Genomic DNA, 24,995 nt, shown 5'->3' on the forward strand with positions numbered 1-24,995 from the left:
AAAAATGTTACCAAGTTAAATTGCTCAGCTTAAGTAGGTGAAAAGGTCATAATGTTATCTGGTTTCTGATACGGATATAAAGAGGAATAACCTTTGTATATGAACAAATACTAGAAGACCATAATACGCAGCGGAATAAAATGGAAACACAATCAAACAGAACACCAAGATCTACGTGGAAAACCCTTTCAATGTGTAGGGTAAAAATCACGGGGCAAACTAGAGATAATCCACTACGAGAATAATGAATATACAAATCTCAATCTCTTGCCCAAAACCCTAGCAACAACCACAAGAGAATAACTGAGATACAAGGATCACGTCACTGCCCACAATATCTAAAACCTCCCCAAGTAATCACAGCAAGAGTCTACTGTATATTTGATCTAATCTGAGATGAGAACACTGCTAGATGATTGAGAGCAGTCTCTCTACGTTGTCCTTGTCTTCTTCCCTTTCTTTCTCTTCCTTTTCTGCCTTGTTCTCCTTCTTCTCTTTGGAAACTCGTGTCCCTCAAGATCTACCTCGTTGCTACCTTTTTATAGCCTTTTTCTGCTTCTAAAATGCAACCACCACACCCCCCTAATCTTAATTAGGGTTAGGTTAAGAGGGGGTATGGGCTGTCGGCTGCCCTAGCCCATATGGGCTATCAGCCCAACAACCTCCCCCTTCAGCCCATAAGGGAGGCTGTCCCATGACTCCTCAATGTGAAGCCATGCCGACCAACTATCGGTATATCTCCTGTCTTTCTTTTGGTAAGGTCTTCGTCAACATTTGGTAGCAGCACCAAATCATAAGTGTGGTTCTTCTGAAGAGCATCTATCTCTTCTTGCATAGCAACTAACCACTTCTCTTTCTGCTCACTCTCAACTGCTTCCTGGTAACTCTTTGGTTCACCTGCATCAGTAAGCATCACATACTCATTTGTAGAGTATCTTCTGGAAGGTTGACGTTGTCTAGAAGATCTTCTCAACTGAGGTTCTGCGGGAACTTGCTCTCCTACTTCTTCTTGCTCAACATGTCCTGCAGGTAAATCAACATCAGACTCTACACTATTTTCCTGCACATCTCCCCCATCACCATGATATATTGGAGGAATAACTGGGTCACAATCTGCTAATCCTTCTGCAGAAGTCTTGGCTGGTGCCTTCTTCTTCAAATCCTCAAAGGTTTGATCCTCAAAGAAGACCACATCTCTGCTCCTGAACACCTTCTGTTTTTCTGGATCCCAAAGCCTGTAACCAAACTGATCATGTGAGTAACTAAGAAAAATACATTCTTTAGACTTACCATCGAGCTTGGACCTCTCATTATCTGGAACATATGCAAATGCACGACAACCAAACACTCTCAAATGCCTGTAGGAAACATCTTTCCTTGACCATACATGCTTTGCAACATCACCATCTAGGGCTGTACATGGTGATAAGTTGATCACATCAACTGTAGTCCTCAAAGCCTCATCCCAAAACCTTTTGGGTAGCTTGGCCTGTGAAAGCATACATCTGATCTTTTCCATGATGGTGCGGTTCATCCTCTCTGTAATTGTATTATGCTGAGGTGTACCAGGAACTATCATCTCATGTTGGATCCCATGTGACCTGCAATAGTCATTAAACAATCCCGTATACTCACCACCATTATATGATTTTATGCATTTTAATTTTCTTTCTGTCTCCCTTTCAACCCTGGCATGAAACTCTTTGAAGACATTAATAACCTGATCTTTGGTCTTCAAAGCATAAGCCCAAACTTTCTTGGAAAAATCATCTATAAAAGTGACAAAATAAAGTGCACCACTTATACCAAGAACAATAACAGATCCACCAGGAGTTTTTGTCCTCAAAGGACCACATACATCTGTATAAACACGATCTAAGGCATGCATTTTTCTAGACAAAGCAGCACTAGCAAATGAAACTCTATGTTGTTTACCAGCCAAACAATCAATACAAGGGTTCAGATGTATACCTCTGAGATCTGGCAATACCTCTCTCTTGGAAAGAGCTTGCAGCCCCTTCTCGCTCATGTGTCCCAATCGCCTATGCCACAACTCCATACTGAAGTCTTTCTCTATAGCATTTAACTGCTCACCATAAGCTTTAGTCTACAACCTGTACAAAGTATGACATTTCTTTCCACTAGCTATAACAAGAGAACCCTTACTGAGCTTCCATTGCCCTTTGTGAAATCTGCTTTCATATTCTTCATCATCTAGTCTTCCAACTGAAATTAAATTCAGCCTCAAGTCAACCACATGCCTCACATCCTTAAGTACCAACTTGCAGCCAAGGTTGGTCTTTAAATGGATATCACTCATGCCAACGATGTCTACTGTGCCATAGTTGCCCATCTTGACAACACCAAAGTTTCCAGACTTGTATGTAGCAAAAAACTCCCTCCGTGGTGTAGCATGATAAGAAGCACCTGTGTCAATCACCCACTCAAGATCCTGACACATACAAGAAAAAATATCATCAGAAGGAGACAAAATCAAATAATCATCACCCTGCCTTGTAGCTGTAGTATTATCATTTAACTCTGTAGACTCCACTTCTTTTCCCTTTTTCTTGTTCTTCTTAGGTTACTTACATTGGTTCTTGTAATGTCCTTTCTCACTACAGTTATAGCAAACAATATCTTTTCTTGATATTGATTTGCTCCTACCCATACATGAACTACTTCTAGATTTTGACCTTCCTATGTTCTCTGAGATAAGTGCATGTGAATCATTCTGAGATGTCGAACTCTTTCTTCTCAACTCCTCATTCAACAAACTACTTGTTACTTGACTCATAGTGACAATACCATCTGGTGCAGAATTACTAAGGGAAACCACCAATGTCTCCCAACTTTCTGGTAATGAACTGAGAAGTAACAATGCCTGCAACTCATCATCAAGAGACATTTTCATAGAGGATAACTGGTTAGTAATACTCTGCATTTCATTCAAATGCTCAGCAATAGAAGCACCCTCTCTATATTTTAGGTTCACAAGTTTTCTGATCAAAAAAGCTTTGTTGCTAGTTGTTTTTCTTTCATAGAGACTTTCCAATTTTTTCCAAAGAGAATATGCAAAAATTTCAGTAGAAACATGGTGAAAGACACTATCATCAAGCCACTGTCTAATAAACCCAATTGTTTTTCGATCTAACCTCTTCCACTAATCATTTGTCATAGTTGTAGGTTTTGCACTATTCCCCTGCAAAGGTCCATACAAATCTTTGCAATACAAGAGATCTTCCATTCTTGGTTTCCATATCATCCAATTGTTTCCATTCAAACTAATCATGCGAAAAACATTACTGGCCTCCATGTTCAAATACAAAAATTAAATCACCAAAACCCTGCTCTGATACCAGTTGATGGGGATATAAAGAGGAATAACCTTTGTATATGAACAAATACTAGAAGACCAATAATACGCAACGGAATAAAATGGAAACACAATCAAACAGAACACCAAGATATATGTGGAAAACCCCTTCAATGTGAAGGGTAAAAACCATAGGGCAAACTAGAGATAATCCACTATGAGAATAATGAATATACAAATCTCAATCTCTTGCCCAAAACCCTAGCAACAACCACAAGAGAATAACTGGGATACAAGGATCACGTCACTGTCCACAATATCTAAAACCTCCCCAAGTAATCACAGCAAGAGTCTACTGTATATTTGATCTAACCTGAGATGAGAACACTACTAGATGATTGAGAACAGTCTCTCTGCGTTGTCCTTATCTTCTTCCCTTTCTTTCTCTTCCTTTTCTGCCTTGTTCTCCTTCTTCTCTTTGGAAACTCGTGGCCCTCAAGATCTGCCTCGTTGCTACCTTTTTATAGCATTTTTCTGCTTCTAAAACGCAGCCACCGCACCCCCCTAATCTTAATTAGGGTTAGGTTAAAAGGGGGTGTTGACTATCGGCTGCCTAGCCCATATGGGGCTATCAGTCAAACAGTTTCTTGCATTCCATATGTAACATAATAGTTAGGCAGCAAAAGTCTTGTCAAAGTAGGAAGAAGTACATTCTTTGAGCAACTTTGTTTGTCTGATTGGTTTGACAAAACCTAAGCTATCAAACACGGAGAACAAAAAGAATTTGTATGCGTTAACCCTTGAACGGGATGATAATCATTCTTAGAAAGACTTAGTTTTAATTATTATACTTTAAAATATCTTTTTAAATTGTTATGATTCAGTTTAAATTATATATTTAAGAATATCATACGAATTATCGTAATCTGATAATAATAAAATAATTAATTTATTGAGTCTGAATTACTAACAAAATGTTTTAAGTTTGAAGTAGTTAGTAGATCTTTCCAATTCAAATTCTTACATATTTCACATACTTAAGGGTTTAATATTCTTATTAAAAACTATATATATATATATATATATATATATATCATAATCATCAAATTAGTATGATACATATGAGGTCTAATCTAATCATGATTGTATGTCACTATATACCTATAATCTTTTATTTTTGGGTTTCTCATCATGTTAAATATTAGGTTTACTTTGTTACCATTTGTTATGTTAGAACTCAAACTAATGAGATAATTGACTCATCAACTAGTTGAGTTCAAATCATAATTTTAAAATACTTAAACTTGAATTAATGATGATATATAAACCCACACAGGCTAATATTATAAATCTATTCAAGTTTTCCCCCTTTTTTTACAACCTAGACATAATTATAATAGAACCTTAAAATTGAACTGTTGCTAGACCCAACACCATGTCAAATACTATAGTCCCTTTCTTTATTATTATGTCAAATACTATGTCATTTCTTATATTATTTATCATTATGTGACTTGGGATAACTATAGCTTATTAATTTGTAATGTCCAAACTATTGATCTGAATGTTTTTTAACCTTCGGTTCTCGGTAATACATCTATTAAATTTTGATAAATTATTTCCCATGTGAGATTAAATTGTGAGGGTATTTTGTAACCATTCTGCTGTTCTGGCTTTCTCCTTGCTGAGACTGTCCGACTCTATCTAGAAACTTTAGCACCATTGCCTGGACAGCTCATCACTTCTTTCACACCAAAATTTGCACATGAAAAATAATTTGGATCCACATCAAATTAAATGTTTTCACGCCAAGAATATTTTTCCACACTACCTGATTTGTGGTCAGCAGTTTCTGCTCCAATGGTCACATCAACAACCATCAATAATAGCATCACGTCAAGAACATTACTGCTCACAGCAGGACTTTGTACGTGGTTCCTATTCCTTTCGAGTCGCTTACATGTATCAATGCTTGCCCGCGTGATTCACGATGTTGAAACCTAGGCTTGTCCCCAAAGACACGGCTCAACAAATTGCAATTGTAACATCCAATGAACACATCATGTAATTATGACGATCGATTTGATTTAGAGTTCCCATGAATCATATTTAAGCTATTTTTTTCAGAGAAAAGAGTAAAGTACCTGTGGTTTGTAGCATATAGTCATTTAAAATGTAATAGTAGTATCATTATGCTGTGTTCAAACTCTCTAGAATGGATCAATTTTGTCACTCACTCACTCCTATCTTATGCCTTGGTATTTATGGATCTTACGTACAGATACTTTGTTGTTGGCTAAGGAGGTCAACGATGTTTGTTGTAAGCATATATCTTGAATAGAAAATGATTCAGTTCATATATTATAGCTAACTAGGGAAGGGTTTTTTTTTGACAGACAATTTTGATAAGCAATTGATGCCTTTTGCCCTTGTTTTTTTATTTTGATTTGATTTCTAATGATAGATATTTCCCTTTTTTTAAAATGATAATATTCATAGCAAGAATATCACAACAATACTTGTCGATGTATGCACAAATCAATTTAGTGAATATATAGCTGTACAATGTAATGATCATATAAACTTATACTTGAATTTAATTTTACATATGATAAATTGAGCTCATATTAAATGTATCAATTATAGCTACTGGTATAGATATCCATAAAGATCCATCCCTAAGGAGACAATGATAGAAGGAATAAACAAAGATACAATTATATGATGGAAATTGGTCGAGTACCTCTCACTTATCCCATCCCTATCCCATTTATATTATTATATTGTATAATACTTATTAATAATAATATAAATAAAAAAAAGTATATTCGAGAAATGAATCAATACCTATAACTCTAACATTCTAATATTAACAGCTAAACCAATTTTATGTTTAATTTTAAATATATTTAAAAAATTTTATAAATAAAATAATAAAAAAATGTTCTATCAAAAGTTTAAAATTTAATTGAGATTTGGATATATTTGATTATATTTATATTTGGATATATTTATATTTGAATATTATTATGGTACATAAAGTTTATAAATATTATTATTATTATTATTTATGAATTTGATATTATTAATTAGTTTTGAAGGTATTTTTTAAATAAAAATAGATTATTTAGGAGAATATGAAGACTCCGTGGATTCTCTGCCCCTAATGAAGATCCTTAGTCCCTACCATCTAAATGAAAAATGAGATGAAAATGGGGATGGGGATGAGATGGGGAAGGCCATCCCATCCCATTAACATCCCTAGTTCATATAGGTAAATAATACATGCTTTGACCAGTGGAAATTTACTATTCAAAGGATCCCTTTTCAAAACCTATATGTTTTTTCTAGGTTTTGTTGTAATAGGTTTCTCAGAAAACATAAGTAAATTTAAAGGATCACATCAAAGGATTAAAGCCTTATGTAAAATAATTAGATAAAAGACTAAACTATCTAATGATTAAAGCCTAATGCTAAAGTAGCCATTTACTTTTACGAGCAATAGACGATTGAGTTCCACATATCTAAAATTTTATTATAATATTTAACTAAAACTATATTAAAATCATATTAAATAAGTCAGATCCACATATCCATAGTGTCCTAGGCCAAATTGGATCAGATCCGACTCCAAAACCTGCCCAAAACACAAATGTATCGAACCCGAATCAGGTCTAAATAAGCCATCTCAGGATCACATTGCATAGTTTTTTCTTCAATCATTTTGCAACAACTTTCTATCTTGCTTTTGCTAGGATTTTGTTTGATCTCAATGTTTTCCTTGTTCTTTGGGTGGGAGTTGTGTGTGTTGTTGTTGTTGTTGTTGAGATTGTACATACCAAGTGAGCAAAACAACAAGTAGAAGCACTTTAGGGTGGAACCACCGTAGCTAAATTATTGCAGGGTGAACAATGAGCTTTATCCTCCCCTTTAGGGTGCACACACCCTGATCTCTCGAGTGAAAAAGGATGAATGAGGCCAATGCATCACATGAGACGCTGTGGCATCATGTCCTTCAAACATGGGAGCCATTAGCTCCTTGCACATAATTGCGAATAGGCCACGGGACACTGCATGATCGAGCTTCTTGTTCACGTACAACTGCGATGAGTGGGGGACAAAAGCAAAAGGACTCAACTTTTGTGCATCATGAACACATGATTCGTGGTACTTTTGAAGTATTTGATTCGTCTTGAGTGTAAAAATTTATGATCTTTTATAGATAGATAGATGGATAGATAGAGAGAGAGAGAGAAGGGGGGTTGGGGTGTGTTAGTGCACTGTGGAGAAACTGCAAGAAGTAATATTATTGAGCTGACAAGAACGGGGAAAGAATAATTAATTTGTCCTTCAAAAGAGATAGTCCAAAAGAGCCTACTCATCCTCGTCACAATGCAAGAATTCAGGACAAAAGCTGAATTGATTGCAAGAGTGCACAAAGAAAGGTCAAGTTTTTGGATTTTGCAGATGATTTTTTGTTTTTTTGCTCATAAGTTTTACCTTTGTCTTTAACATTACTCTGATGAACAATTTGTGTCAATTTTAATTTTAATATATTTAGCACAAATATATTAATTATTACATACAGGGCCAATGTATGTAAGCTGAAAGAATCGACAAAAATAGAAATTGTTTGTTTCTTCTTTATTTGCAATAGTTTATTTTCTGTTTCCTGAAGGTTTCCTACACGATAGCTATGTCACCAAGTATTTATCTGGTCTCTCAAACCATAGCTTTGCTACTTGAAGGTGACAGCACTTTAAGATGAACAGTAAATCGTCCTCACCATAGTCTCAACAAGATTAGCAAAAAGGACACCACAAGCACAAACCACAAATATCCCGTTTACTTGTTACAACACATACATGATTGATGATGCATGGTACTACCTACATACTACAACGACTATAACGTCTGATGTCTTTACAGTCACAGCCACTCGATTGGCACTTGCTACCACCAAGAGCAGCACAACGCACTGTCACCAAATCCATCAGGTGAGCCAGCTATCCAGTGACTCTTCTTGGGGTCCACTGTCATCGACGCCATGGAACCCCTACTCCCTACTCTCACTGTCCCACATCCATGGCCATATGTCTCCTGCGTCATCCCACAACTTGGCCTGCATGATCTCCATGTCCCAGTCCAAGAACATGTCCATTTGAGATGGCACCAATTCCTCCACAGTTGTGCCCCCGATGACCCCACTATCTCCATCATGGGATCCCCACCCGTCCATGGTCTCCTCGCTTGTACCAACAAGTACGCTGTCCATTGCGCTTGCACACAAAAGCTCACTCACCATATCTTCATTGCGATCCATCACCCCTTCATTGGTGTTCCCATCAAAGGTGCAGGCACTACTAGCTTGGCTCTGGTCAGCATGCAAGACTACGCTGTGGCCTTCCTCACTTTGTGCTAATGAAACTGGGGGACTGACAACCACCATGCCTTGTTTCTCCCTCCTTGTTGTTCCGTTCTTGGTGTTCCTCTCCGTCGTCGTCCTCAACCGGCTCGTTCGGCCACCACGTCGCCTAACCCCGCCGGGGAGCTTGCTGAGGTCCACGACGGTGGCCCCCCCGACGTCGATTCCGTTCTGCTGAAAGCTCTGGAGTTTTTTGCTGAGATGGGAGTTCCAGTAGTTCTTGATCTCGTTGTCTGTTCTTGCAGGGAGATGGCCTGCTATAAGGGACCACCTAAGGAAAGATTACATGCCATTCATCAAAGTTATGTAGTAAGATTGAAACCCAAATACCAGAATACACCGGACAAGTTTATATAAAAAGCTCAAAATATGATGATTTTTAAAGGAGAAAAAATTCCTACTACTTCTATTTTTATAAGATAATTATATATATATTATGGATGGATAAAATTCAATGAATACAACAAAAATAATTTTACAAATCTTCAAATTCAGGTTAAATGACAAATGCGTATGAGGATTAGTTCAAATTAAATACAGATGTCTCTTTTAATCATGTATCAAGGGATGTACTGTTGGATTTCTTATTCATACTAATAATGACATTTATTTGACTACAGATGACACATACTGGAGTTGTTATAATGAGATGATGATAATCTCTAAATGGCCATACAATAGGATTATCTAAACACATCATCGAGGCCGACTCAAGATTAATTAATTATACACATCTTTACAAAAGAGAAATGATCCACTTTGAGAATTACTTAATGTAATAACAGATGTCATGTATATATTACAACAGTTTATTGAATATCATATCAAGCATATAAAATTTTACTAGAATCAATAAATGTATTTTTTATTAGATAGATAATTGACCTGAGAGTCTGTACTCCTTTTTGCTTTTTGATAAGTAAGGGATTGGTTGTTATAGAAACTTAAAATAATAAATACATATTGTTTGAAAAAAAAAATACAAGTTCAAAAGGTAGAATTGGAACAAGATGAAGTTACTAGGACAAAAAGTCTGATAATTATGTATTATTAGGAGCATTTGAAAGCAACAGTTTGGGCGTGCATCTTGTTTCCAAGAGTCTGGAACACTCCAGCGGGAACCACGTGTTGTGCCGGGTCCCACCGACTCCCACATCCAAGGAAAAATTTTCCTGGTCCTCCCAATAAATCAAAAGAGAGATCGTATCACGGTGGGCCCATGCAATGCAAGCTTTCAGAAAGCATACGCTACAATATTTATCGAACAAGGAAAAGAAAATGACAAGTGTCTGCTGCATGTGACCAACGCGCTGTTCGATTTACTGTAAGTAAACAAATTAGTGACTGGTGAGTTTCTCACTTGATGTACACGACAGTATATTCGTACCAAGGGACAAGTTGGTGAACTCGGTTATAGCGAAGGTGGAAGGATTGAAATGGTTACCTGTTTCCAAGAGTGGCGTGCAGCTTGACGATGATCTCCTCCTCCTCTTTGGTAAAGTTGCCTCTCTTTAGGCCAGATCTGAGGTAGTTTATCCACCTGAGCCTGCAGCTCTTCCCACACCTCAACAGACCTTCCAAATCCCACAGACAGAGAAAGAACAACCACTGCATGTTTAGAGACCACACATCGAATGTTCGAGACGAAAGAGCTTTTTATGATTTGGTTCAGCTACATGTTGATCCTAAGAGAGTTTCATGGCAGTGGTGCTTCCTGTACCTGCATTCTTGGGCAGTGATCTCCAGGATCCTTCTCCGTTTGCAGCAATGTACTTCACTAGGATCTCATCCTCCTCTGCTGACCACCTCCCCTTCTTCAGCCCCACCTTCGCACAGCACGGGGCTCTTCCCATTTTCTCTCAACAGCTGGAGGGAAGAGGGAGAGCAAAGTGGAGGACGGAGATCTGAGTATGACCGCTATGCTATAATGTGGTCATTGGTACTACTAATCCAGCCTTGTCTGGGATACCTTATATGAGTTGGCTACCTGAAAGAGAGAGAAAGAGGAGGGGGAGAAACACGAGGTGGGAAGGCGGCCACGTGTTCAGCATGGGTTTGGGGGTTGTCGTGGCGCGAGACTTCGCGCGTACGAACCTCACAGGCTTTTAATCAACCACGTTGCTGCTCTTTCCCGATCACTGCTCTTCCTTTTCTCTCTTCTTGATCAATGGTAATGGTAAATGTAACATCTCCCTTTTAACTATTGATTCGCTATTCATTTCTCATCATTAAATACCTCCATTCATGGACTCTCTCACCAATTATGCTTTGGCACTTTCACGTGTTTTTGGTGTTCTTTCTACTTCTTCCCTTCCTCTAAAACACAGTTATTGTGTACGATGCGGATGATGATGATCCAAAGAGAGCCAAAGCATAGTTGTGGCACCAGCAATTTCACGAGGAATTATATACGGATGGTCTATCATTTCTCTCCCTGTCAAGATTTGAACAAGAAACAGCATAATGCTATTTCTCTTGCTGCATTGGAATTAAGGCATTCGTAAGATTTCTGCTTTAGAAGAAGGCAATGGAATAGACATCCAACCTGCCGACCTTAATGCTACTTGTTTCATATGCTATGTGACCACTTTCCTTTCTCCTCAATCTTTCGTATTCTCTGGGCTTACAGAGGAACAATGACAACACTCCGACAAACTGAGGTTGTGCCTTAACTCCTCCTATCACACACAGCTGAGGCTGACCATGAGAATGTTTCGCAGATACAGCACCGTTACTCGTGCCAGCATCGATTCTTTTGCGTCAAGATTATGATAGCATGAAGAAACTTCATCTCCTTATGCAAGCCTGAGTACTGGTTCAGGACTGTGAGATCAAGTTTCCCAGATCAAGAAAATCCACAAAGTCATGTGACCTTGATACCAAGATCTGCATCTCTTGACGGCTGGTACACGTAGTACCTGATGAAGCATGGCGATGCAGTCATAGTTTCGACATCTCGCAATGTGACTGTAGTCGCAATCTGGAATATTAGTGGCATGTTTTGGTTTATACGGAGTTCCTAAAGTATGAGATTAAGGGTCATGCTACGTCTACTTGGCCTCATATGGGTCCATATTTCTATTGTTCGAAAGAAACGCTTCTCGCCTCTTCTTGTGGATATCATAGTGTCAACGCAGTGTTCTGTTCATCAGAATTATAATGAGGATAGCCTTCTCAATGCTTGTGCTGTCAAATAATTATTTTCTGTCATGTACTCAAAGAAAGCACCAATGAAGTGTCCAGTGATGATTTATCCTTCATATTATACTCAACATAATTGTAATAATATATATATATATATATATAATCAGATGAATGCTTGAATAAATCAATAAATTCTTGCAGTAGAGCTTCAGCTATAATTTTCATTTACCAGATGAGAATGACTTGGATTCATCCACAACAACTAAATATAGGGAATATAATTTCCATGACAAAATCGTAATCCTTCCTGCTTTTATTGTTCTATATTTTTGTACATTTACACCTCAAATACAGCTAGAAAAAAGACATTAAAAATACTGCCATTAACCAAAAAGTTTGTGGCGTTACTGTTTGCACGTTGAATTCTTTGAACAGCTGATGCATGTTCAAAGGACATTCACTCGTTCTACGCGCCCCCCTTAACTTTTAGTGGTCACTGCACTGCACAATCGTTGCTTTCATCATTTATTTATAGAGTTCTCGGTTGTCATTTATTAGCTGACTGTTGGTTATTGCTATCACATATCTGCCACGCATAAGCTTGAAGGCCATTGATTCGGAAGAATTAATGCACTCCCAATTAATTCTAGTTAGAGGAACATTGAAATATATAACTCGGATTGGCTGTTTTATTCTAGACCACAAATTTGCTTGATGATTAACAGTTCATGTGCATTGAATGTAGCATTAGGTGACTTTCATTTGCGATTAAGAACTATGTTCTTTAAAGTTACTTTCATTGTTATTGTTAGATGATATCAATGTGTATGAAAAAATTAAAAAGGGAGAATTAAAAAGATGACATATATTTGAGTTAATTTGATTCAGACTTTTCATTATAAAATTTTTAATAATTATTTTTAATAAATAATATTTTACTGATTTAATTTTTTATGATAAATATCATGGAACGTTGATCATGTTTACCACTAAAACAAGCTTTGGCCTCCATCAAGAACTTCCACAAGCCCCTTCATGAGCATCATCATGGCTTCCCTTTTTCAGATCACATGTAGGACTGATCAGCACTAACATTTTTGCATGAAAAATGTGGTGTCAGAGACCTTTCTACCGACCAACCAATGACTCGATCTCTTAAGGTCAAACGGCTTTTCTCCTTATTTCTTATCTTGCCCACAGACTGACTCTACCTTTTTAAGTCTCATCATCCTGCACACTTAGACTAGCTGCATGTGAGGTCTATTTAGGTTTTCTGTGGCCTTCGGTTCTGAGAGAGAAGAAGATGAGCATAATGCTCATTCCTTTCATCTAGTCTGTTGAAAAAGTACATGCATCAGAAAGAGATGTAGCACGTTTATCTTCTTCTTCTTCTTCTTCTTCTTCTTCTTCTTGTGTGATGACTGAGTTTGTATTATCAAGGAGTCAAGGATTCTCATTTACTTTTTTGTTGGTTATCATGTCTGCTACAAGTGTTCTTTGTCTAGTTTAAAGAAACGTGTTTGGGACATTACATGCAGTGTGAGTATAGCGTAAATGGAGATTATCCAAGATAATGGCCTATCTAGATTGCAAAACTTCTAATGTGAGGAAGAATCCCAAAGATTGAGAAAAACAATGAGGATAGAATAAATGGAGATTAATCAAAATGGCCCAAGAATAGTAGAATTAACACTACAACAAATTAGACTTTGGATCGTAATATCTTAGCCGTAGTTCTTTTTTTTTTACCATGGTTAAAAACATATGATTGCTATGGTTTTAATATGTGTTACATTAACTTTAATATTTTAATGTGGTTGTTAAAAACTATAGTTAGAGATATCTTATAGACGAAGATTAGAGAGATAATTGGATCTGTTTGAGAGAGAAACAATGCTGTTAGAAGAGAAACAATGTTGTAGAGAGAGAAATAGGTCTATTAGAGAGAAACAAATATGTAGAGATAGAATCTACAAATAAAAAAAATTTGAGAGAAAATATATGAGGAAAAAGAAATCATTGATAACAAAATCTAAGGAGAGAGAAAATCCTCACAACATTGGCAAAGAGGATCCGATGGTGACAACCATTAGATAAGAGAAGATACCCAAATCTAGAAAGCAACTGATAGCTTTTGTTCCGATAGATGAAAGATAGTCAACGGAAGAGATCAGTACCATATCGATTATTTGGTAAAGAAAAATCGTTAGATTAAAAGTTTCATCACCTTCTCTTAATTGAAGACATGGAGGATGATTTGGAGAAAATTAATAGGTTATGGAGAAAATTTGGAGAAGGTTGTTGTAGTTTTAAATTGAATGAAAAAAAAAGATTGTATACTCTTTTCTTCCTCTTTGCTTTTAAATCAAATCTAATATATTAGTCCTATAAATCTCATATTCTCCATTAATTTTTAAACTCAATTTACAAGAAAGAAAGATCAAACAACACAAATCTCAATTTACAACGTGTAAATATAATTATTTTAATTTTTAATGGTGAAAATTGTGATTTCTGATTTATGGAGATGAGAACCATATTTCTTTTCGTATGAGATTAGGTTAAGAGAGATCAGACAATTTGATTAAGAGATAAATAACAAAAATATGCAATAGCTCTTGGAAAGATTTAACAAGGTGTTTTGGATGCAATTTTCCTAAGGATCATGAGGGTTATAAAAACAAAGGATACATGAGTTCTTTTGTAAAAAGAATTTCAAAGAGATATAAAAGTTAGGGTTGTCAACTTCAAACATTAAGAAGATAGTTAGAGTACATAAAAATGAAAGAGAATGAGATAATTAGATATTGAATGATTGCTATACAAAGCTTATGGAGTTGGTTAACCAAATGAAGATTTATAGTGAAGAGATCAGTGATAAGAGAATTATAGAGAAGATCCTTATCATTATCTCATAAAAGTTTGATCCTATTGTGATTGTGATCGGAGAGATAAAATATTTTTTTTATATTATGTGTTGAAAAACTTATGAGTTTCTTGGAAGGGTGTGAACAAAGGTTGATTCAAAATTGTGATCATGCATTTCAGTGAAGACTCAATGTTGCTTCCAAGAATAAATTATAGGTGGAAACCAAGAGAAAGAGATTGAGGTAGAAGTTCATCTAGAGGAAGAGGTTGAATAAATTATGATAAAAATTTCAACAAAGAAGGACCATAAAAAAATATAAAATATTTATTATAGAGAAAATATGCGATGTTACAAGTGTAAGAAGTTTGGTCAATATAAAGTTAGAATGATAGAAGCTTGTAATAATCACATGATAATGGAAATATTTTTCTTTATATGAACATTTATTTCAATATAAAATTAGAATGAGCAATGATAGAAGTGAAAGGAAAGAATACAATTGGAGTCTAACCAAAAAGAGGAGTTAGAAAAAATAACAAAATCTAGATCAGAACTTGTTGAGTGTTGGAGTAAGAGTATTCTTTATATTTTAAATTAGTATAATAGAATTTTTAATTGATTTTAAAACATGATCGATAGAATGAGCAATGGTAAAAGTGAAAGGAAAGAATACAATTGGAGTCTAAACAAAAACAGGTGTTAGAAAAAATAACAAAATCTAGATCAAAACTTGTTGAGTGTTAGATTATGGGTATTATTTGTATTTTGAAGGTGATAAACGTATGATCTTTAAGAAAAAAGATAGAAGATAAATATTTACATAAGTTTTAGGAACTTCGTAGTACTAAGAAGAAGGGGGGGAGTGAATTAGTGTAATGATATTTTTAATCGATTTTAAAACACGATCGATAGAATAAGCAATAGTAGAAGTGAAAGGAAAGAATACAATTCGAATCTAAACAAAAAGAGAAGTTAGAAAAAATAAAATTATAAGTAAAGAGAATATAACTAAGTCATAAGTAAAGAACAAGTAAAGAAAAATAAATCAATTTATAGTGATTTAGTTTTTTGGCTTTACGTCCACTCTTGATTCCTCTTCTTTCGAGGTCATTGACTTTCACTATCGATCTTCTTTTCAATGAGTGAAAATCAACTACCTTTATTATAACTTTTGTCTTTTTTCAAGCTAAGAAGATAGCCTTCATAATTTCTTTTTATATAAGATCTCTCACTTTTTACAACTTCGAATTATAACTAAACTCAAGAGGAGGGGGAGACTCAAACTATGCTTAAAATGAGAGTTTATAATATCTTTTTGCTTCGAATTATAACTAAACTCAAGAGGAGGGGAAGACTCAAACTATACTTAAAATGAGAGTTTATAATACATTTTTGCTCAGGAATAAATATTCCATCAACCAGAGTGAGATATTTATAAACTCAAAAAGGTTTTAAGAATGGAGTCAAAAATTTAAATCTTCAAAATTTCGAGGAATAGACGATTCTATCGTCAGCACTATATACAGTACTACCATTGTAACCAAGCTGCAAATAGACTTTGGTGGTACTATCATTGGCATAGGTGATACCATCACCAAAAATATTGATAAAGTACAAACAATGCTTGTCGATTAACTTAAGTGGTACTTCACCTAGGCCTGATGATACCACTGGGGCCTAGCAGAACCACTGCTCAGGTCTAGTTTAGACTATCAATTTGGCCTTCTAACAGGTCTAATTCAGTTCTCGTTTAAGCCTAATAGCTTTCTTGATAAGTTGGCATTGTTTCGACTCAATACTAATTCAAATTGACTCATTATGATCACAATCGAGACTTTGACAAATCATGCATACATTTGGTACATTTACGAAGCTTTTGTTCGATCTTCTGACACTTTGTCCAAACTTTTGATATATCGCCCTTTCCTTTGGTATGTCATCCATTCTACCAGTATATCGACTTTCTCATGACATCTAATCTTTCAGCATAATATTTGATCTTTCTATGATACCTGAACTTTTAGTATAAAGTTTGATTTTTGGCATGTCGACCAATCCTCCTGCTCGACGTCCAATTTTTGACACAATAATTTTTTGGCATAATATTCAACTTTCTTGCTTAATAGTTGGCTCTTTGGCAGTCCGAGTCTATAATCAAAGTATTTTCTATATCACTTATCTCAAAAATATATAAGACTAATAAACTCATCAATTAATTTCATCATCAAAATCTGGAAATCCCTTTTCGATAATGATAACCAATTGACGATGGGATTTTAACAAAACCATCATGTCTATTTGTTATTTTAAAAAGTTATAATAAGCTTTAACTCAAATGAGCATATATCCTTTTGAATACATATACAAAATTCAAGTTGAAAAAAATTTGATCATATCGATATTATGATTTAATTATTCAAGCCAAAAAAATCAATGTTTAATCAAGTTTTAAATTTTAAGTTATAATTATAATCATTTTAAGTTTCAAATTTTAACTATTGTGAATGTGTAATATCAATCAAAATATAATTATAAGTTAACTATTTGCATAAATCAAACATGTGTTGTATAATAATATACAAATTATAAGACATCATGATTCTTTATGTTCATTCATCAGTCACCACTTCTCTCCCTTTGTTAACAAAAAAATAAGTTACTACTTCTATCCTTAGTCATCAGCAAAAAGAATGGAGTGATATTATAGTAACATGATAGTACTTCTCCCCATTTGTATTAATATTTTAATTATATAAAATAAAAATTACTTTGAATCTATAAAACTAAAATCTTAGGTATTGTACGGGAAGAATTAAGTTTTTCTTACTTTAATTTTCCGTAGAGCTAGAGTTTCCTAGCCTTCATGAGAAATGCTAAGAAAATAGCTGAAGGAGAGAAAGAATCATAAGTTATTAAGTTGGTAAAGAGGATGAGATCAAAATAAGGTAGAGTTGCTTAAAAGATTACTTTGAGGTCTATAGTTCAATTCCAATAGACCTCATTTCAAGTTTTTATTTTATTTTATTTTTTTACTAACATAATTCTAATATTATAATAACTTCAATCGAGTTGAATTTAATTTGACAAAGATAATATTTTTTATCTAAACTTATCCTTCGATCTCACTTATGTATCTCAACATTTAGTATAACACTCATTTTTTATTTACATCTCTATTTAATTCTTTATTACTCTATTTATACCTCAATAGTTTATTATCCTCTACATTTATAATGTTTAAAACTCAAACTTCCTTGTATTAATCATAGTCAAACTCAGTCAAGCTTTGAGATTTATTTAAAACCAATTAAAATTCAATCATCACTTTTAGTTGTTATTTTCATACTTATTATCATAACTTAATCTCATATTCAAGTCCACTAACACACTTTGACTTTTTGCATTATGCTTAAAATGTATGCTCAATTAATATTTTATAAAGAATTATGAGTAATATTTTTTAAAGAATATACTTTAATCTTAAAGGTCAAAATAAAATATATCATTTACTATATTTGTGAAGCATATATATCATAAATCACATCACTAAGTAAGGGATCATATACGTATTATTTGTTAGCATGCTATTTATAGTTTAAAGTGTGGGAAACTCGAGTACTACTTTCCTCCCCTCCTAATAAAAATGTTATCATTAAAATTTTTTACCTAAATAGTTCTAGATATTTTTCTCACATCTCTTCTTCCCTTTCACAAGTTGCTTCCTTCGTTACGCGATTCCTCTATAGCACTTTGACTAAAGTAATATTATTACAAAGTTCTTTCTCTTTTCTATCAAGAATCTATATAGCCCGTTCCTCAAATGTAAAATTTTTATTCTATACTATTAATTATTCTTCTAGGATATGAGAAAGATATAAAACAGACTTCCTCAATATTGATACATGGAATATATTATATACTTTTGCTAATGTAGAGAGTAAGGCTAGTCTGTAGGTAACATCATCAATTTTATCAAGAATTTCAAATAGTCCACTATATCGAAGACTTAGTTTACCTTTCTTCCTAAACCTTATATTAAGAATACTTTATCGAATATTTCAAATTTTAAAGGTCTTCTATCTTCAGCATAACATTTCTGCCTACTTTATGTTGCCTTCATATTTTTTCTACTTCTTTTAATGTTTTTCTCACCAAATATGATCCCAAATATTTTCTTTCACTCATTTCATCCCGATAAATAGGTGATATGTACTTTTTGTCATATAGTGCTTTAAATAGGCCATCATAATGATTACTTGATAACTATAATTATAGATAAACTCTATCAAAGTTATATATTTGCTCTGTGATATCTTAAAGTCCAAGACACATGCTCTTAATATATCTTCTAATATCTAAATAATTCTTTATAATTGACCATCTATTTGAGGATGAAAAGTAGTGCTAAAAATTAACTTTATCTCTAGTGCCTTTTATAAACTCCTTCAAAATTCTAATATAAATCTAGAGTCTCTATTTGACATAATGAACATCGACACATCATAGAGTTGACTTATCTCTTGGGTATATAATTGAGCAGATTGATCCATAAAATAGTTAGTATGAATAAGTAGGAAGTGAGCTATCTTGGTTAATCATATCAAATAACTCAAAATTCATCATGTCCTTTACTAGTCTTATACAAACCCATGACAAAATATATGCCGACCTCTTTCTATTTCTATTAGGTTGAAAGTAGGCTATCTTAGTCAATCTATATATATAATGATCCAAATTTCATCATATCCCTTATTGGTCTTAGGCAAACCCATGACAAAATATATGTTGACCTCTTCCTATTTTTATTGGGGTATCTGTAATGGTATCAAGGTATCAATTAGCTTATGATATTTTATTTTGATTTATTGACATGTGAGATACTTTATAATAAATTAGATTAGATCTCTTTTTATTCCTAGCTATTAGTAGTTTTTTTTTTTATATCTCTGTACATCTTGATTATTCTAGGATGCATTGAGTATAGAGTTGAGTGTACCTTTATTAAAATTTGTAACTTTATGATAGGCTCCTCTGGTATCTACAACCTACCTTAAAATCTGATTATCCCTTTAACGATATGAAAATCCTTTTTTTTTTTCTACCTCAATCTTAGACTTCAATCAGTTTAAATAAGGGTCCTTGACTTGTAACTCTTTAATTTTTCTCAAAATGATTTGTTGTAGTGATGGTGCTACCAATCTCCCAATTAAGCTTTTAAGGATCATTTCAGATTTAAAATTTTGCATTTCTACATAGAGAGATCTTTGAACTATTAATAAAGCCGATAAATTGACTGACTTTCTACTCAATGCATTAACAACTACATTCACCTTTCTATGATAGTAATTGATGACATAATTATAATCTTTTACTAACTTTAGTTACCTTACTTGTCTCATATTAGAGTAAAGAAATATTTCAATCTTTTGTGATAAGTGTATATTTCGTATTTCTCCTCCTAAAGACAATGTCATCAAACTTTTAGGCAAACACCATTGATGTCAACTCTAAATTATGGGTCGAATAATTATTCTCATAATATTTTAGTTGTTTTAAGGCATAAGCTATAACTCTACTATTGTGCTTTAAAACATATCCTAAACCATTTTAGGATATATCACTATATACCATGAATTCTCCAAACCTAGATGGTATAGCAAGCATTGGAGCTAAAATCAATATCCATTTCAGTTCTTAAAAACTATTTTCACAAGCCTCAAACCATTTAAATATAATATTATTTCTTTTTAATTGGTTGATAGGTGATACTATTTTGGAGAATCCTTCCACAAAACATTTGTAATAACTTGTTATCGTACAAAAGCTCTTTACCTTCGTTACAATAGTCAGCCTAGACTAGTTACTAACTTACTTCTATCTTAGTCAGATCCATTGAGATCCCTTTCTTAGATACAATATGCCTAAGGAACATTATCTTCTCTAGCTAAAATTACATTATTAAGCTTTGCATATAATTTTTTTTCCTTCAAGATACTCAAGATTATCTTTAGATATTTTGCATGTTTCTCTGTGTGTATATAAAAAATGTCATCACTAGAAATTCTAAGTACCCATATCTGATCTTAAAATAGTCTCAGGAATATTCTTCTTGATTTTCAATTGATGATACCCTATTCTCAAATCAATTTTGAAAAATACTAATATACATTATACTTGATTAAATAAGTCATCAATTCTAGAGAATAGGTATTTGTTCTTAATAGCCACCTTATTTATTTTTTTGTAGTCTATGTATAATTGTATTGTCTTATCTTTTTTCTTTACAAATAGGACTCATGCTCCCCATCGTGAAAAGCTAAAACAAATAAACCTTTATCAAGGAACTCCTATAATTGTATCTTTAACTCTTTGAGTTCTGCTGGAGCCATTTTGTAAGGTATTTTGGAAACAAGTTCAGTGCTAAGCAATAAGTATATGATGAATTCAAACTCCCTATTTGGACAATCCAAGGAGATCCTTTAGAAACATCTAAAAGAATTTGCTCACAACTAGCATATCCTATAGCTTGACTCCACCTTAATGTTAATCATATTTGCTAGATCTTCTATACATCCATCGTTTAAAAGTCTTCTTGCTTTCAATATTAAGATAAAAATGATTAATGTCTTTCCTTTGGAACTAGTAAATACAAATTCTACTAACTTTGGATAATACTACCCTCTTCTTATTATAGTCAATAAAAGCATGATGTTTAGATAATCAATCCATGCTAACATCGAATTTGTATTTATTTAACATTATCAAATCTGTAACTAATTCATTGTCGATAATTTGAATTGAATAAAATCATAATCCCTAAGTTGAATATATTATATCCCTTGATGGAATAATTATGTAATATATCACATTCAATCCTTTAGATGGTTTGCTTAGTTTCTCTACATAAGTAAGTGATGTAAAAAAATATATGATGTTGGAATCAATTAATGCATATAAGGAAATATCATAAATAAATACCTCATTTGAGATAATTGAGAGACTACTCTCTACTTTTATCTTGGTCATTACAAAAACTCTGCCCGATATTTTTTTATTTTGATGATATTGTTATATAGGTTTTTTCTAAATGTCTTGACTTTTCATACAAAAAAAAATAGTCTTTTACCTTTAAAACATTCTCCCATACGATGCTTTCCACATTTAGGACAAATGGGTGTTTGTGCTTGAGCTGGCTGAAAAGATTGAGATATCTGACTCATTCTTCTTTGTGTAGAGTATTTAGATTGCCTTTATTATTGTCCTTGACTTGGGTGCTATTTTCTTTTATAGCCTAGAATTTATCATGGAGGTTTGTTGTCAACAATAATATCTTTCCTTAGTATATCATGGCTGTGGTGTCCGTTGGAGTAAATTTTTTTTTTATTTAATCTCCTTTACCTCCAAGACCTTTTCCACTACTTAGAATACAGAATGTTTGAGACATTTATTATTATCTTCACATCCTGATAAATTTCTGCTCTAAGTTCTTATAGAAAATGATCCACCCTCAAGACATTAGTGCTAGACACGTGGGGTGTAAATCAGAATAACTTAAACTTTTTGATATAATCCATTATTGATTAGCTTTATGAGGTTAACAAATTATACTATTTTAGCATATCAATGAGCTACATTGAAATCCTTTTGATAAAAGATCTCTTTGAATTTTTCTTAAGTTATTTATTCAATATTTGTAATCCCCCTTTCTTGCATCCTACCGATGATCGACATCCTTTTGCAGTATATAAATTACACAAATAACTTTATCTTCATCTAAAATCTTTGCATACCCAAATATTTTCTTAATATTTTTTATCCACTCCTTAACTATTAGTGGAGCTATATCTTTAAAGATGGGTGGATCATTCTTTCTAAACTTCTCACTTGCTGATATTATAATATCATGTCCACGAGCTACTCATTGCACCACCTCTTATCCTCAAGCCAATAATTACTCCCGTTGTTTAGATTGTCTTTTCACCTTCACCAACTCTATTAACCTATTAATCATATAATCTTTTTTATCTTCTTGTGTCAATGCCTCGGGAGTCTCCTCCAGAATATTACCAAAGCTACTAGTTTATTCTCTGACTGTCATGATATCTTCCTGATTAATCCCAAGTTATTCACACCATAACCGCCAAGTATAAGAGTATCAAACAATAATAAGAAAATCAATGCAACTTAATTATTAAAACTTACAAAATAATTAAGTAATGTACCCCATGCTTTTACTAATACAAATAGTTTATAAGACTCATAACCTTATCTTTGATATTATGATTATAACACTCTACTCTTAGTTCCACCCATACCTTACATGCATGACTAAGTAGGATGTCACATTTTTATTTTTATTAATATAATTGATAGGAGAGCAGTAAAAAGTACATAATCTTAAAATTAAAACATGTTAATTTAGCAAAATAATAGGGTTTCTCCTAACTTAGTATTTTTGACATATGCATATAATTATAATATTTAACCAAAGGAAAACATAAACATAACATGTCAAAAATTTATATACACAAAATGCCAATAGATCATAATCTATATTTATACAAGCCCATGCTCACTTTTTTACCCAATCACTTAAGTGAGATCCCAATATCCTTACCTGCAAAATAAGGTCTATAGTGAGGAATCACTTAGTAACTATAAACTTTATAGTTTTATTCAAGTAAACATACATCATGTCATGTATAGAATATTCTAAAATTATCGATATAAGACATTTAATGATAGACACCTCCTTAAATGACTTCTTTAGTAAGCATAATCCTATTACATAGCATATGCAAAATAAAGATGTAAAATTCTATGTAGAAACAATTTAAAATACTTATATACACATATAGAAAATATAGCAAATTCATGTTTTTTTAGACCTCATATCATAACATATATACGCACTCCCATACTACACGCTATAATATATGTATATATGTATGTATGCATGTATGTATGTATATGCATACATGTATACATACATACATACATACATATGTATATATATATTTATATACATTTACTCTCACATCGCATGTTATAATATACATGTGCACTCCTATATCACACGTCATAGCATGTATGTGCATCGTACATCATAACATATTCATGCACTTTTATACTATACGTTATAGAAAATACATATATTCTCACACCACACGTTATCATATATGCATCCATATAATATATTTTTACTACAATTCATATATTTTTAAAATTTATAAAATATATACATTCATATTTAGCTAATTCCTAGCTCATGACAATCATATCATTCGAAATATGCCTCCAAAATATATTATGAATATGATAATTTATACGACTACTATTTTATAGTAAATTAAACTTATACTTACCTAATTAAAAAAAATAAAGATGTCAATGAAAGACCATATTCCTTAATGATTGATGCGTTAGAGAGTGAAACACCTATCAAATTAGGAGCAAAGGATCATGAGATACTTTAATTAAGAATCATACCTTTTGAATTATTGATTTATAATAATTTATTATAATAATTTATAGAAAAACTTGATAAAATCTCTTATAAAATAAACTATAGTTACTCTAAAAATTCATATAGATTCTACTATCAATTTTTTAATAGTTCACTCGATAATCAAATAAACTAATTAGTATCAATCAAACCATCATATAATTCTGTAAAGATTTTTACTTCATTGTTCTGACCAAACAATCCTAAATTATTATAAAATTTTATAAAAAAATATGAGACATAAATACACACTAAATTTTAGTTTAAAATAAAATTATTTGTAGGCTAATCTACCCTCTTAATTCAACTACTAATACATATTATATTTTGCTAAAATTGAATTGAGACTCTCTGAACTTATAAACCTCATATCTTCATGCATAGAGATAGGATTCAATCAATTCTAAATTTTACAGAACTTTAAGAGAATCTTTTAAAATATATCATAAGGATAAAGGTGAATTATATCCCTAAGTAGGTTAATTCAACTTTAATAAAACCCCTTTTGTAGAAATAAGAGATTCTAAGTACCTCAGATTGGGAGGGTAATAACGCTATGCACTAATTTCAAATTAAAGTCATAGAGGCATTAGAATCATAAGTAAAACATATCAAAAAAATAAAGATAAATTTGAAGTCTAGGTTACTCAAAAGAAATTGAAATAATTAGCCTAGAATCTGTAAAACTAAAACCCTAGTATAGCTATAGAAGAATTAGGTTTTTTTATCTCAGTCT

General features: G+C 33.0%; 1 protein-coding gene across 1 annotated transcript; it reads right to left on the reverse strand.

The window, feature by feature from the left end:
• Window positions 1-8,138: 8,138 nt before the first annotated feature.
• Window positions 8,139-10,682, reverse strand: LOC135674377 (transcription factor Y1-like). The gene is made up of 3 exons (XM_065184170.1): window positions 10,462-10,682; window positions 10,186-10,315; window positions 8,139-9,012 (listed from the first exon to the last, which is right to left on the reverse strand). The coding sequence occupies exons 1-3, from the start codon at window positions 10,592-10,594 to the stop codon at window positions 8,373-8,375; spliced, it is 903 nt and encodes a 300-aa protein (XP_065040242.1). The 5' UTR covers window positions 10,595-10,682; the 3' UTR covers window positions 8,139-8,372.
• Between the last annotated feature and the right edge of the window lie 14,313 nt (window positions 10,683-24,995).

The sequence above is a fragment of the Musa acuminata genome, chromosome BXJ1-5 (assembly GCF_036884655.1).
Source record: "Musa acuminata AAA Group cultivar baxijiao chromosome BXJ1-5, Cavendish_Baxijiao_AAA, whole genome shotgun sequence".
In the NCBI taxonomy this organism is placed as follows: Eukaryota; Viridiplantae; Streptophyta; class Magnoliopsida; order Zingiberales; family Musaceae; genus Musa; species Musa acuminata.